At 36.5% G+C, this 12,716-nt stretch overlaps 1 protein-coding gene across 1 annotated transcript in view; it reads right to left on the bottom strand.

The window, feature by feature from the left end:
• Positions 1–12,716, bottom strand: part of FRYL (FRY-like) — a 208,660-nt gene that overhangs the window by 41,772 nt on the left and 154,172 nt on the right. The window contains exons 38-46 of the mRNA XM_008580294.1: positions 12,026–12,176; positions 11,235–11,338; positions 10,141–10,326; positions 8,507–8,711; positions 7,210–7,331; positions 6,155–6,345; positions 4,694–4,788; positions 2,842–3,449; positions 2,460–2,557 (exon numbers count right to left, since the gene is read on the bottom strand). Of these exons, the coding sequence (XP_008578516.1) occupies positions 2,460–2,557; positions 2,842–3,449; positions 4,694–4,788; positions 6,155–6,345; positions 7,210–7,331; positions 8,507–8,711; positions 10,141–10,326; positions 11,235–11,338; positions 12,026–12,176 (1,760 nt within the window). The remainder of the gene's footprint in view (positions 1–2,459; positions 2,558–2,841; positions 3,450–4,693; positions 4,789–6,154; positions 6,346–7,209; positions 7,332–8,506; positions 8,712–10,140; positions 10,327–11,234; positions 11,339–12,025; positions 12,177–12,716) is intronic.

The following is a 12,716-nucleotide window of genomic DNA, read 5'->3' as shown; positions in this document are numbered from 1 at the left end:
ACCGGTCTCCACATGGGATCCGAACCCTCGGCGGGAGCGCCGCCGCACTCCCAAGCGGCGCACTCTCCAGTGCGCCACCGGGCCGGCCCAAGCTGCCACTCTTAAATGCTTCTACTTTCCTTTGTAGGGGATTGATGACTTTTATTTTCTTGAAATCTCAAATTAAACCAATACATATTTTTCCCCTTATCTTTCTTTTCTAAGCCCTCAAGTAGTAAAAAAAGATCCTTGTTTACACACCATTTTTCTAATGATGTGTCATTAGAATATTAAAATTAAAGTTATTTTAATAGGGCCGGCCTGGTGGCGCACTGCTACAGTGCGCCGCTTGGGAGCGCGGCGGCGCTCCCACCGAGGGTTCGGATCCCACATACAGACCGGTTCCCGCTCACTGACTGAGTGAGGTGCGGGCGCAACACCGAGGGTTGCGATCCCGTTGCCGGTCCGGTACGGGCGCGACACTGAGGGTTGCGATCCATTGCCGGACACGAAAAAAAACAAAAAGGAAAAAAAAAAAGTTATTTTAATAAATTTTATTTTGTATCACAGTGCTTATTAATGTGGATACATGTAGGTGGTTTCTTTCAGGCAAATAATTATTTTTAAAAGGCAGTATTTTATTTCTAAGAATCATTGTTTTTCACCTTCTCTTGATAACTTAATGTTATATTGAATTAGTTTATTAAATAAGACCAAGAATAGGAGATAATTTTTGGCTTATTTCCTACTACTTATTTCCTAGCTTATTTAGGAAACTAAGATTTGTTTCCATTAATTATAATAATACATATTTTAAAAATTATTATGTTAAGAACATCTCCTTAATAAATTTAGAAATTTAATTAGGAATGAAGTCAACAGTATATTTTATTAAATATTTTCTTGTCATTTATTAAATATTATGTATCAAGATAATGGAAGGTTCTTACTCTTGTTATTGTTAATGTGATTCACTGGGTTAGTAGTATTTTTTTACGCTGGCACCCAGAGATAAAATTGTACTTACCAGTGTTGAAATTGGGGCAATGGAAAGGTGGTGTTACATTTGGCTTTCCGCTTGTTTGTTCTTTCCATTTACTGTGCTATTTGTTAATCAAATCCCAGCTTTTTTAAAAAATTGCTTATATAAAAATCTGGTCCCCAGGATTTCATTTGCTCATTCTCTTTGGTTGAAAAGATGTTTTGTTCTCCTAGTGCTTTGCTAGGTTCTTACTTATGTTCCTATCACTCACCTCCCCCAGTTCACCTAATTTCCTGTTGTATATATATTACTTGCAAATTTATATAACTACTTCCTGTAACTGTGTATATTTTCAGTTTGAAAAACCTTTTTACCAAGTCTTAATCACTGACCAAAAAAAAAAAATATTAAGAATTATATTTAAGCAGAAGGCAAGCTATTTGAGAGTTCCTTATAGTTCTTAGGAGAGAAAATTATTAAAAATGTAGAATATAAAAATCATATTCTTCTAAAATTAAGATTATGAGCTATAATACTTTTAAAAAAATGTTTACAGATAATTTAAAAACAGCTACATTTCTGTTTTCAGAACTGTAAGATGGGAGGGAAAAAGCCAAATAAAGAAGAAAAAAATAATGAAGGAAGCAGAGAGAAGATAGAGTCTTAAAAGGAAAAAAGGCAAATATAGAGAGAACTTTCAGAGTCGCCAAATATATTTATTACAACTTCTTCCTCAAGGCCTTTCATCTGTCTAGAGAATGTCAACCCCTTAGCCCCACTCTTTGCCTCTCATCCGGGGATGTGACCTTGGTTATTCCTACTCAGCCTTCAACGTCTGCTTATATACAACTTCCTCTAGGAAGATTCCTGCTTTATGTGCTCCTAGTGTATTCTGCCCTCCCACTGATAGAACACTTATCACACTCGGGAGATTGTCCACCTACCTGATTACACTCCCCTTATAAAGTCCACGAGGGTAAGTGTTCTTTCTCCTTTACTTACCATTGTGTTTCCAGCACCTAATAAAAGAATGAATGAGAAACTGACAGATAGGTAGAGGATAAAGTAGGGAAAAGGAGCAGGAAGAGACTCAGACTCAGAGGAGCATAGCTCTAAATGATTTTATTCACTGTCATCTGAGCAGTTGTAACTTACATCATTAATATATAACTCCTTTATATGCATAAAAATAAAAATTTAGATGCAAAATTCACATAGGAAGTAACAGTAAAAAGATTTTTAAAAGAGTCCCTCCTAGGGCTGGCCCGTGGCTCACTTAGGAGAGTGTGGTGCTGATAACAGCAAGGCCAAGGGTTTGGATCCCTATGCAGGGATGGCCGCTTAGCTCACTTGGGAGAGCGTGGTGCTGACAACACCAAGTCAAGGGTTAAGATCCTCTTACCGGTCATCTTTTAAAAAAAAAGAGAGAGTACCTCCTTAAGATAAACTACAAAATAATTTCCCTATCATGTTACCTTTCAGCATAACATTTACTTACCTTTGCTATTCGACTAGCTGTTTCTTTGCAAAACTGAGTTGGGTTGTCAAAATGCTGGATTAAGTGAGGCAATAAGCAAAGGATGTTAAGAGGAAAGCCTATCAAAAAAAAAAAACAAACAATAACCGATTTTATTGCACATTATTTTAAAAGTTAAATGTATTTTTTAAATGGTTCACAGAAACCATTTTCTTTTCATTTCCTGGGAGACTCCATCTTCTAAATTCTTTTTTTCTGCTTTTACCAAATAATTTAAGCATCTAACATATAAAGAAAACTATAACTGCAGATAAGCAGAAATTAGTAGGTTTCCAAACAAATGCTTAGTTTACATTTCACTACATTAAAATGCAAAGTGTTGGTGCAGTTATATTAACATCACCTGACAACTGGGAAGGATCCACCAATGTGTGTTTGGAGACAGAAATAAGTTTACTGAGGAGGTGCACGGTCATTTCTTGTGTAGATACTGAGGTAAAACCCTTAAGGAAGAGCTGTTGAAGGCCTGGAAAATTATTCCATTTCAATTTGCTTTGTACATTTTCAATCTTCTCTCGAGTCTCTGATTTATCCAAAGGCAAATGGATAAGCAGTTTGTTGAGAAGCCTGAGAGCCAGGAGGTATTCATATTCATAATCTGATTCTAACAAAGATGCTGCTATCCAAAAGATGGTGGCCATCAAGTTGGTAGGCTCAGTAGTGGACTGCACATCATATATTCCTTTCTCTCTCAGAGAGGAAAGGCTTCTAGTCCTCGCTAAACTACTGCTATGGTTTATCCGTCCATCCATTATATCCAGTGTGTTACTCCGCCGCCGGTCACCTCTTCGGTCACAAATTAAACTTAATCTCAAAGAGTTACTTCTTGTGTTACTGTTATATCCCAAATAACTGCTACTATTAATGGGACTTGTGCTTAGGTTGAGTTGTCCAGTGCTTTTCCTGTTAGCTGCATACTTGTTTCCCATTATAGGATCATGGTATGAGGTTCTACATAAAAAAACGAAAGAAAAGATGAAAGCATGTACAGTCACTTCTTTGCTACATTAATTTTACTCTTGAAAACACTTAAAAACAGTAACACTTACCAGAAAAATCATTTTTCAGTTTATCTGACTTTGTTTAATCAAATTTCAGTTTTTCCTCCATATTAAAACAAAACATATTATAGTATCTTTTCTACTGTGGCTATTTCCTTTGAGTTGGTATGAGGTTTGACTTGGGGAGAAAATTCTGCTACAGTAATCACTGATAATTTTCAACTCTGGGATTTAGGTACATACTACTCTATGTCCAAAGCAGACCTCATTTGTCTTATCCTCAAACTTGATGGTCCTGATGTCCCTATTTCTGTAAATGGCATACTCTTTCCAAAAGAACCAAGCTCAAAACTTTATTTTTGATTTCTCCTTCTCCCTCACATCCAATTAGCATTGATTAAAAAAATATGTACTGAATGCTTTCTCTTATGTGCCAGCAGCATACAAAAGACTAGGGATATTAGTCTGGGGGATGGGGGAAGGATAGATATGTAAATGGCTAAGTTTATAGCCTATTAACTGCTATTATTATTATTTTTTTTTCCTTTTTGTCTTTTTTCGTGACCGGCAACGAATTGCAACCCTCAGTGTTGTGCCCGGACCGGACCGGGACCGGCAACGGGATCGCAACCCTCGGTGTTGCTCCCGCACCTCGCTCAGCCAGTGAGCGGCCGGTCTGTATGTGGGATCCGAACCCTCGGCGGGAGCGCCGCCGCGCTCCCAAGCGGCGCACTGTAGCAGTGCGCCACCGGGCCCGCCCTAACTGCTATTATTAAAATATGAAGAAAATACTGTGAGAACCCAAAGGATGGGATAATTAGCACTCCCCTTGGGGAGTTAGAAATGCTTAGCTAGGAGGTGACATTTGAGACGGACTTGAAGGATTAGTCAAGTCGGAGTTTGCAAGGCAGAGAAAGTGGGACCAGGGAGAAGGAACAGTGGGATGCTGAGAGGCAGGTCTGGAGCCAGCTGCACAGCAGAGAGGTCTCTGATTAGGACACTAGGAGAGCAGCATTGCTGAAATTAGCTCTAGGACTTTTCAGGAGTCCTCACTGTCTGAGGCACATGATCCCACTGGTAATCTACCTGACTTTTTAGGTATGATTCTCACACCAATATTTGAATAATATAATGTTATACGTATTTTGCTATTAGAGTTCTATGTACAATGGGTTGCCTGGTTTAAATTCTTACTGAGAAAGGGCAGAAAGAAGATCATAATGCTTCATGGTTTCAGCCAAAGTATCAATTGCAGATTCCAATGTGAGAAGAAGCTCAATCACAAATCCCTGGAGAAAAAAGGGCAGATTTTAATTCATTATGCTCTGGAAAACAGAAATTGCAATGGACTTCCCGATGAGATATAAAAATAGAACAAACTCCACATTAATATTACAAAATGATTAAACTCAACATGATCTTACTGACTGATGAAAACTCATCAAACTAATGGTACAAATTGATTATAATAGTACCATAATTTACCCAAAATTGCTCAGGTCAGTAATCTAGGAGCCATCCTTGTTTCTTTCTTTCACATCTAAATTGAATACATCAGCAAGTCTTAGAAATATTACTTTTAAAATATATCCTAAATCTGACCACTTTGCTCTACCTCCATAGATTCTCTTAATCTAAGTTACCACCATTTCAGCCTGAGCTCTTACAATAACCTCCTAAATGACCTCCAATGCCCTCTTCTAAGCACTCCACCCAGATGCCAGAGTGAGTTTTTCAAAAAACAAATCACATCCATCACCCTCCTTCTCTAAAAACTTTGAGTGGTTTCCCATCATTCAGAGTAATGTCCCACCTCTCAGCAGGACCTGCTAGGCATTATATGAGCTGGACTCTGCCGCCTGCCTCATCAATCTCCTGCCATCCCTCAATATATTCTAGCCACAGTGGTTTTCTTGAAGTCCCTCAAAAATGCCTATTGCTTCTGCTCAGGGCCTTTGCACCTGTTAGTTCTATTTTCCTCTGCCTGAAAAGTTCTTCCTCAGATCATAACAGGACCCACTTCACTTCAGTATCTGTTCAAATATCACCTTCTCCGATTATCATACACAAAACAACTCCCTCTCCCCATTCATTCTTTAATACTTTACTTCACCTTACTATTTTCACAGCATTTATCGTGAAGAAAAATCACACTAGGTATTATTGGTAGATTAAAGGCTTGTTTCACCCAATAAAATATGAATTCTATAATACGAAGAGCTTTGTCTTGTTCACTACTATATACCCAATGTCTAGAACAGTGCTAATAAAATCATTAGTCTGTACAAATTTAAGTTCTCTAGTGCAATATTTCACTTAATTTATCTTTAAAAAATGAAATTCAATGTTCCACTTTATGTTTAAATTTAACTTTTTATCTCTTTTACCTTATGGTTCTTCCAGGGTGTGTGCACGTGAGTGAGAGAGCAAGAGAAGCTTTCTCTGATAGGCAGTAGATAATTTGATCTAATTAGTAGGTTAGTAAATATTAATTACAAAACTTTGTTTTTTAATTCTTTGCCTACTTGTTAATACTTGATATTAATAATTCTGTATGACCACTATCTAGCTCTAGCTGCAGCAATCTATATTTAGTAATAAGTCCTTGGCAGCTAGGAGCTGCTCAGGAACTGCTGAAAGAATCTAATGAAATACCTGTGCATCTTCTCCTGGATCCCCTACAGTTTCTACAAGTCTGGAGAGAACATCAGAAAGTGTAGCTGCAGAAAGAGGCTGCTTTAGGGCCCTGAAAATCTGAAAGGATCTCCCGGCATAGTGTCGAGAAGAACAAGAAAGTGCTGTCTGCAGAGCAACTTCACTAAGATGATGTTCCAAATGAATTCCTTCTGTGGAAACAGGAAACAAGTCAGCAGGTGGTTCTTGTTTTTTAGAAGATAGTCATAATCAGAGGCTAACCATTTTAAAACCAGTACCCAGCACATCACCTGGCAAACCATATAGGCACTCAAATTTTATGAGCCAATGCTTTTTCTCTGATTAAATTCCATTTGCATTTTAGATGACTCTTCATTCTAATCTCTAGGGAAGTAATCCTTGAGACCAGAGTTTCTCAACCCCAGCACTATTGACATTTTGGGCCAGATAATTCTTTGTTGGAAGGGCTGTCCTGGGCAGCACATGAAGTTTAAAAGCATCTCTGGCCTCTACACACTAGACACCAGTAGCAACCCCTTGCTCCTGTGCTGCAATTATATAAAAAATGTCTCCAGACATTGCCAAATATCCCCTAGGGGGCAAAATCACCCCTAGCTAAGAACCACTGCTCTAGACAAATACATATTTACTACAATTTTCAGAATGTGTTAAATTTTAGATCAGAGAAGCCTGTACCAGTTTACAAAAAGAATTTTTAAGTTTTTCATCTCTAGATATGTCCCTTTAATATACTTTTTGATAACACACAATTGTTTTGTGATTTTATGATGCTATTATACACAAAACTAAGAAGACCAGAATTTCATAGGTAGTATTCTTACTTTTTATGTCGTACTATTTTAAAGTAGTAACTTAATTTTTCTTCAATCGAAAACAGATCTGTTTACTTTCTTTAAAAGTAAACCTGTCTAAAACTTTTTAATTTAGACATTATCGACTATCAATGTTTTGCTAAGTATTATCAGAAATTTTGACATCACATTAAAGTATCTCACTAAAACAAAGTATTTTCTGAAATATTTATTAAAAGATACCTGAGCTTGACTGCTTAAAAACAGAAACCACATGTTTCAAAAATGTAGTTAACTGTTCAGCACTCTTTATGCTAGGATTCTTGGCAGAAACATCCTCATGGTTCCAAAGGGGGCCTCTTTTTCTGAAAACAGAGAACAGACATAATTCCCTTTGCTTTGACTTACTATTAACAGTTTTACTCATACTTGCCTAAACTGTGACTTTTCAATTTGAAAGGATACTAGTTGAAGAAATCAAATAGTAGGTCCCATCCTATTTCTACTATTTACGTACATGGACATACAATGACCTACAGCAAATAGACAAAGATTTAATTTCAGCGTCTACCATCACTACAGTCAAATTCTATCAGAGGTAGTAGGAAAGAAAAGACAGTAAACTTGGTCAAGTGAGAAGAATACTGGTTACTGGTTATGTATTACAAGTCAAAACATAATTTGTGGAGGCTAGACTGTACTTAGATAATGCAAAGAAAAGAACTTCTTGATTAAATGCAATGAAAATAATTTACCAGCTAAAACTATAGGGAAAGCTTAAGACAGAATAATGTCTCATTGATTCCCTCTTTCAAATGTCTTTGCATTCTCAAGGTGACCACCTTGGTTAAGCTCCTCATTTCCACAGTCCCAAAGTGCCCTAAAAACCTTTATGCGATCATGCTGCGTCCAGTCCCTTCCTCCTGGAATTTATCCTGCATACTGCTATGAGGCTGCTTTTCTCCAAATATCTGTTAAATTACACCTCCCACCCTCCCCACCTAACTCAGTGACTTTCAATGTAATCTATAACTTTATGGCCTGGGCTTCATGGCCTTCCAGTTTAAACTCTCCCAAGCCTTCTAGCATTGTCCAGAAAAACTCTCTTCTCAGCATTATAGTCAGAATGGATTACTCACCACTTTTGAACACTCTGCTTTCTCAGGCCTCTGTGACTTTGCTCTTACTGTGGAATATCACACCCCTTTTCCCTTCTCCTTCTCTACAATACTTACAGTGCTATTTGATGATTGATAATGTAGCTAATGAAAAGTGGAATATATATTCTGCTAATCCTATATTCTCTTTGGGCTTTTAGTAAACAGACATGATTAAGGCCCTTCTCAGGTATAGCTGCATGAGTACAAAAGAAGAAAGTCTTTGGGTACACTGTAATTTTCAAAATATTGCACAATACAAACCTGTGTATTTCAAATCAATGGCATTTCGGAAAACAAGAATATGGCTTCCAACAGCTGCCCAGTGAAAGAATGACTTAACACTCTTACACTGTTGGGATGGTAAGAGCTGCAAAAGTTACCTTGAGGTAATGAATTCCATGAGGGTTTTGACTTTTCCATCCTGCTCCACTGAGATGTCAACCTCGTTGAGGATAGTGGTGTGAAGATGTGAAATGGCAGCGCTGTTGTTTCCTAAGCTGATACTAGAAGAGGTAGAACTTGAGCTAAGCCCTGAGTCAGTCATAGGGGAGGGCTGGTAATCAGGTATAAAATCGTTGATGCCTGCTGAAAGAGAAAGGTGGTCGTGAATACCTAAACATAAAAGCATCACACAAAATACCAAAAGAATTAAACTAGTTTTTGTTCCTTGGAGATTATATGGGACACATGGGGAAATCTGTTAGTGCTGGCTGATGGGAATCAGCACTCCTGTTGATCCTCATGAGCACCAAATAATATCAAGTAAGCTTTGGGGGTAAACACTGTTTTCACAGCTTGTTGTTAAAGCATAGCTATTTGGATTACTGTGCTGTCCTTTGCTGCCATCTACAGAAGAAAGCTGAAAGTGATAGTTTCATAATATTTTGACATATTTTCTCAACATATATTGTCAGTCACATTTCTATAATTTAAATTGATTTTTAATTACTTATGGAAAGAATTCTATAATTTCTGCTTTATTTGACTTAAAAAAAGGCTATTTTAAAGTCTACTTGTAATATTTGTAGTATGTAAACTATTAAACAAATACTTTTAAAGGTTATTACTAATGCCCATATTTACAAAATGGAAAAGGAACTTTAAGAACAAAGAACTATCGAATTTTGAATAAAGACGATTTAACATAAAAAGGCAGTAAACTTTATTCCATTTTTCTTTTAATCATAGTTATAAAAGGCTAATAAGTTTTCTAATAGTTATTTTCTTACTAACTACAGGGTTTTAAGTAAATAACAGACTTTTTTTGGTGGCTGGCTAGTATGGAGATCCGAACCCTTGACATTGGTATTATTAACACTGCACTGTAACCAACCGAGCTGACTGACCAGTCTAGTAATGGGGATTTTAACTAGGTAAATTTCAAATTAATTAACCCTGTATCTGACACTATGTAATTAGAAAAAAAGGTAATTTTATCTCAATTTCTAAAGATAATTATTTTGTAGATCATCTGTTATTAGGCTGATGGTACTGATGAGTAAAATAAATAAGTTAGGGTTATTAGGAAAGGAAAATATAACTTACAAAGTAAAAAAATTAATATGGACAGTGAAATAAATTTTACATTAAAGTCTCATTAATTTGAACTTCACTACTTCAAAATATACAACCTTCTAAATGCAGTAAATATAAGCAAGAGAATAAAAAATTTTAAATGTCTTATTGTCAATTTCAGATCTTGTGAGTAGAAGAAATCTAACACAAGTTCAACATCTATTGCATAGCTAGTGCTCAATAAATTAAGCACTCTTCAACTTATATATTCAGAACTTAAAACTTGTGTGACAAAGACCCTTAAAGGCAATATAGACTCAAAGAATGTAATTTCAATTCCTTCTTTTACTGACTAATAATGTAAATAGTACTTCTAATAATACAACTACATTTCAAAAAAATGTTCTCTAGTGTTTCAACCTTTATTTAGTTGACTTTCTCTAGTGTAGGATTCTAAATTAATAAAGTATATTCTACTTTTAAATTGTACTTTAAATACCTGTAAAAGTATAATCTGAGTGTGCAATTTGTTTGACTGTAAGCACCCTGGGCTCATTAAACTCCTTGTTCCTGAGAAGGACAGAGGCAGCAGTGCGGATGTTACTGTTGGGTCCCATTACTATTAGTAAATGTAGAAGCAGGCGTTTACAATGTTCATACACCTCAGGGTGGCAGTGGTCAAACCCTAAAAAGGAGAGCAGAAAATCATTATCAGTAAAGAGAAATAATGAGTATTCTTGCTACCAAACTCAAGTTTTAAGGAAAAGCAGAAATTACATAAAAGATTTCATAGAAGATGATGTATTACATAGTTTTTTATTGGCCTAGAGATCTTATATACTTTTACATAGCCTATTGTCCTGTAAAACTAGGGATAATTAAGATACATTTTAAATGTGTTTAATGTCTAAAATTTAGTGATTGCTTAGAAATTATTACTGTTCCATAATGCTAGATGTAAATACATTTTTTAAAGGCAGGCTTTTTTTGTGCCTAGCACATAACAGAAAGTCAGTAAATGTTTGATTACTGAAGAAATGAAGTAATACAGGTATAATAAGTATGCATAACAAGAAAACTTATAAGATGACTATCTTGACTTGCTTCAGGAAACCAATCCTATAAGTATCAAAAGTACTGTGGACATGATAGGTTCTACCCACGTGTTTGTAACAGAGGGCACAATGGAGTTTCAGGTGTATAATCAGACTGTCCAACAATCCAGTTCTTCTGGGAAACACTTAGAATATATTTCCACTTTCCATTCACTCTGAAAGTTTCTAATTCTACAGGTAAATTAATTTTACTCTTGCTGCAGCTACAGAATGTTTCCTTGTAGGACGTACATGTGTTATTGTGGGGGTAGAAGGGGCCATGGGACAGGAATAGGAATGGGGAGAGTAGGCACGTTTGTGGTTAGAACAGAGGCTGGGTACAACTCCCACTAGACAGGAGAACCATACTGAAGAGGGCTATGGGAATAACATACAGAAAACAGGCAACAGAAACAGGTAAAAACTATCTTAAAACAATATTGTCTTTAAATGATCACAAAAATATAAAACGAAGGAACTAGAACCAAGCATTTATTACCTATAAAAACTGCATGAAGAAGAAGATGGAGGTAGCTTCCCCATTCCACCTTCACACTATGATCAATGATCAGATCAGTCAAAAGGATCACCGCTATGTTACACCTACAACACACAAGAACATCACTAACGTTTTACTAGATCTAAGTAAACCTAGAGAAAATCTTGTACAAATTACTCAAATACTTTAATATTGTATTCCATGGAAAAAAATATATAACTTATCAAAGAAAAAAGAGGAAAAACAAATACAGCTGAAGAAACCATTAAGTTAAAGTGACCGCTTTAGAACAAAATCCAAGGGCTAGGGGCTCCTTGAAGTCAAGAGCCATCTTTTCTTCATCTTTCAACCTTAAGACCTAGCACACTGCTTGCCACATAGTAGGTGTTCAATATACGTTTAGTGTATTAATACATTTTGAAAGAGTGCAGTAATTGTTCTATTGTGATTTTGCTAAGCAGAATTCAGTTTAATTCAATTCAAAATAATAGTGCCTATGACAAGAAAGTCATATTTTTCAGATGTAGTAACTGGGTCCCAGAAAGGTCAAGTAACTATGCCAGACACCCAGAAAAGCAGCAGCAGAAATAGATTTAATAATATTAATTTTATACAGTTAGAATTCTGAGTTTTTTAGATTTCTTAAAACCTAAACACAATGATCTAATTTGTTACAGTATCTCAATGAAGAAGATTGCTTTTATTCTGTGTGATGAGATAGCGATAAAGAAAGCTGAAAGTGTTCAGCAGCAACGTGGCTCATGTGAAATAGGAATGACGCTGTAGTCCACCTGTGAAGAGGTAATCCAGGTGATGACGTTTCAGGCACGTAATCCACCAGTGGTGACCAGCAGCCTCCAGCTGGTGGGAAGGGCAGTGGCTCTCCTTGGTTATGCTCCATCACTTTCAGTCGCCAATTAGAATAAAGTGGCATTGAATCACCTATCAAGATAAAATGATCTCATTTTCTACACCATCTAGTTTCTGCCAATATAAGTAAACTCTAGTAAGACAAGAACTATTTACAGCATTGGAGAGTGATAAAAAAATAATTTCCCACAATTTTAATGTATGTTTGCTAGGACGACCTGGTACAAATATTGAATTAAGCAAATCAGAGATAGAGAGAGAAAGAGAGAGAAACTCAGTTTCCATCCGTTAAATCAAAGTAAAACTACATTAGCACTTCATTATAATTCCATAATTGATGTCCAATCCAGGAGACCACATTTTATGTGAGGCTGCCTTATAACAAAGGCCTTCTGTTAAGTTATTCAGTTCTAAATTTCCTGAGACAGGGCCAACAAACCCATCTTGGAAGGAAATCTGTTCTAACACAGTGGAGCTGCAGGGTGCAGTAAAAAAATGACGTCAGGACATGTGAATTCTGTGTGACGTGGGTAAGTCACTTAACCTCTCTGGACCTCAGTTCCATCATGTGCAAAATGAGGAGATTGGAACAGATCATCTTGAGGGTCCGTT

This window comes from Galeopterus variegatus, unplaced genomic scaffold (genome assembly GCF_000696425.1).
Source record: "Galeopterus variegatus unplaced genomic scaffold, G_variegatus-3.0.2 Scaffold2061, whole genome shotgun sequence".
NCBI classification, from domain to species: Eukaryota; Metazoa; Chordata; class Mammalia; order Dermoptera; family Cynocephalidae; genus Galeopterus; species Galeopterus variegatus.
This window is presented reverse-complemented; position numbering and strand designations above follow the sequence as displayed.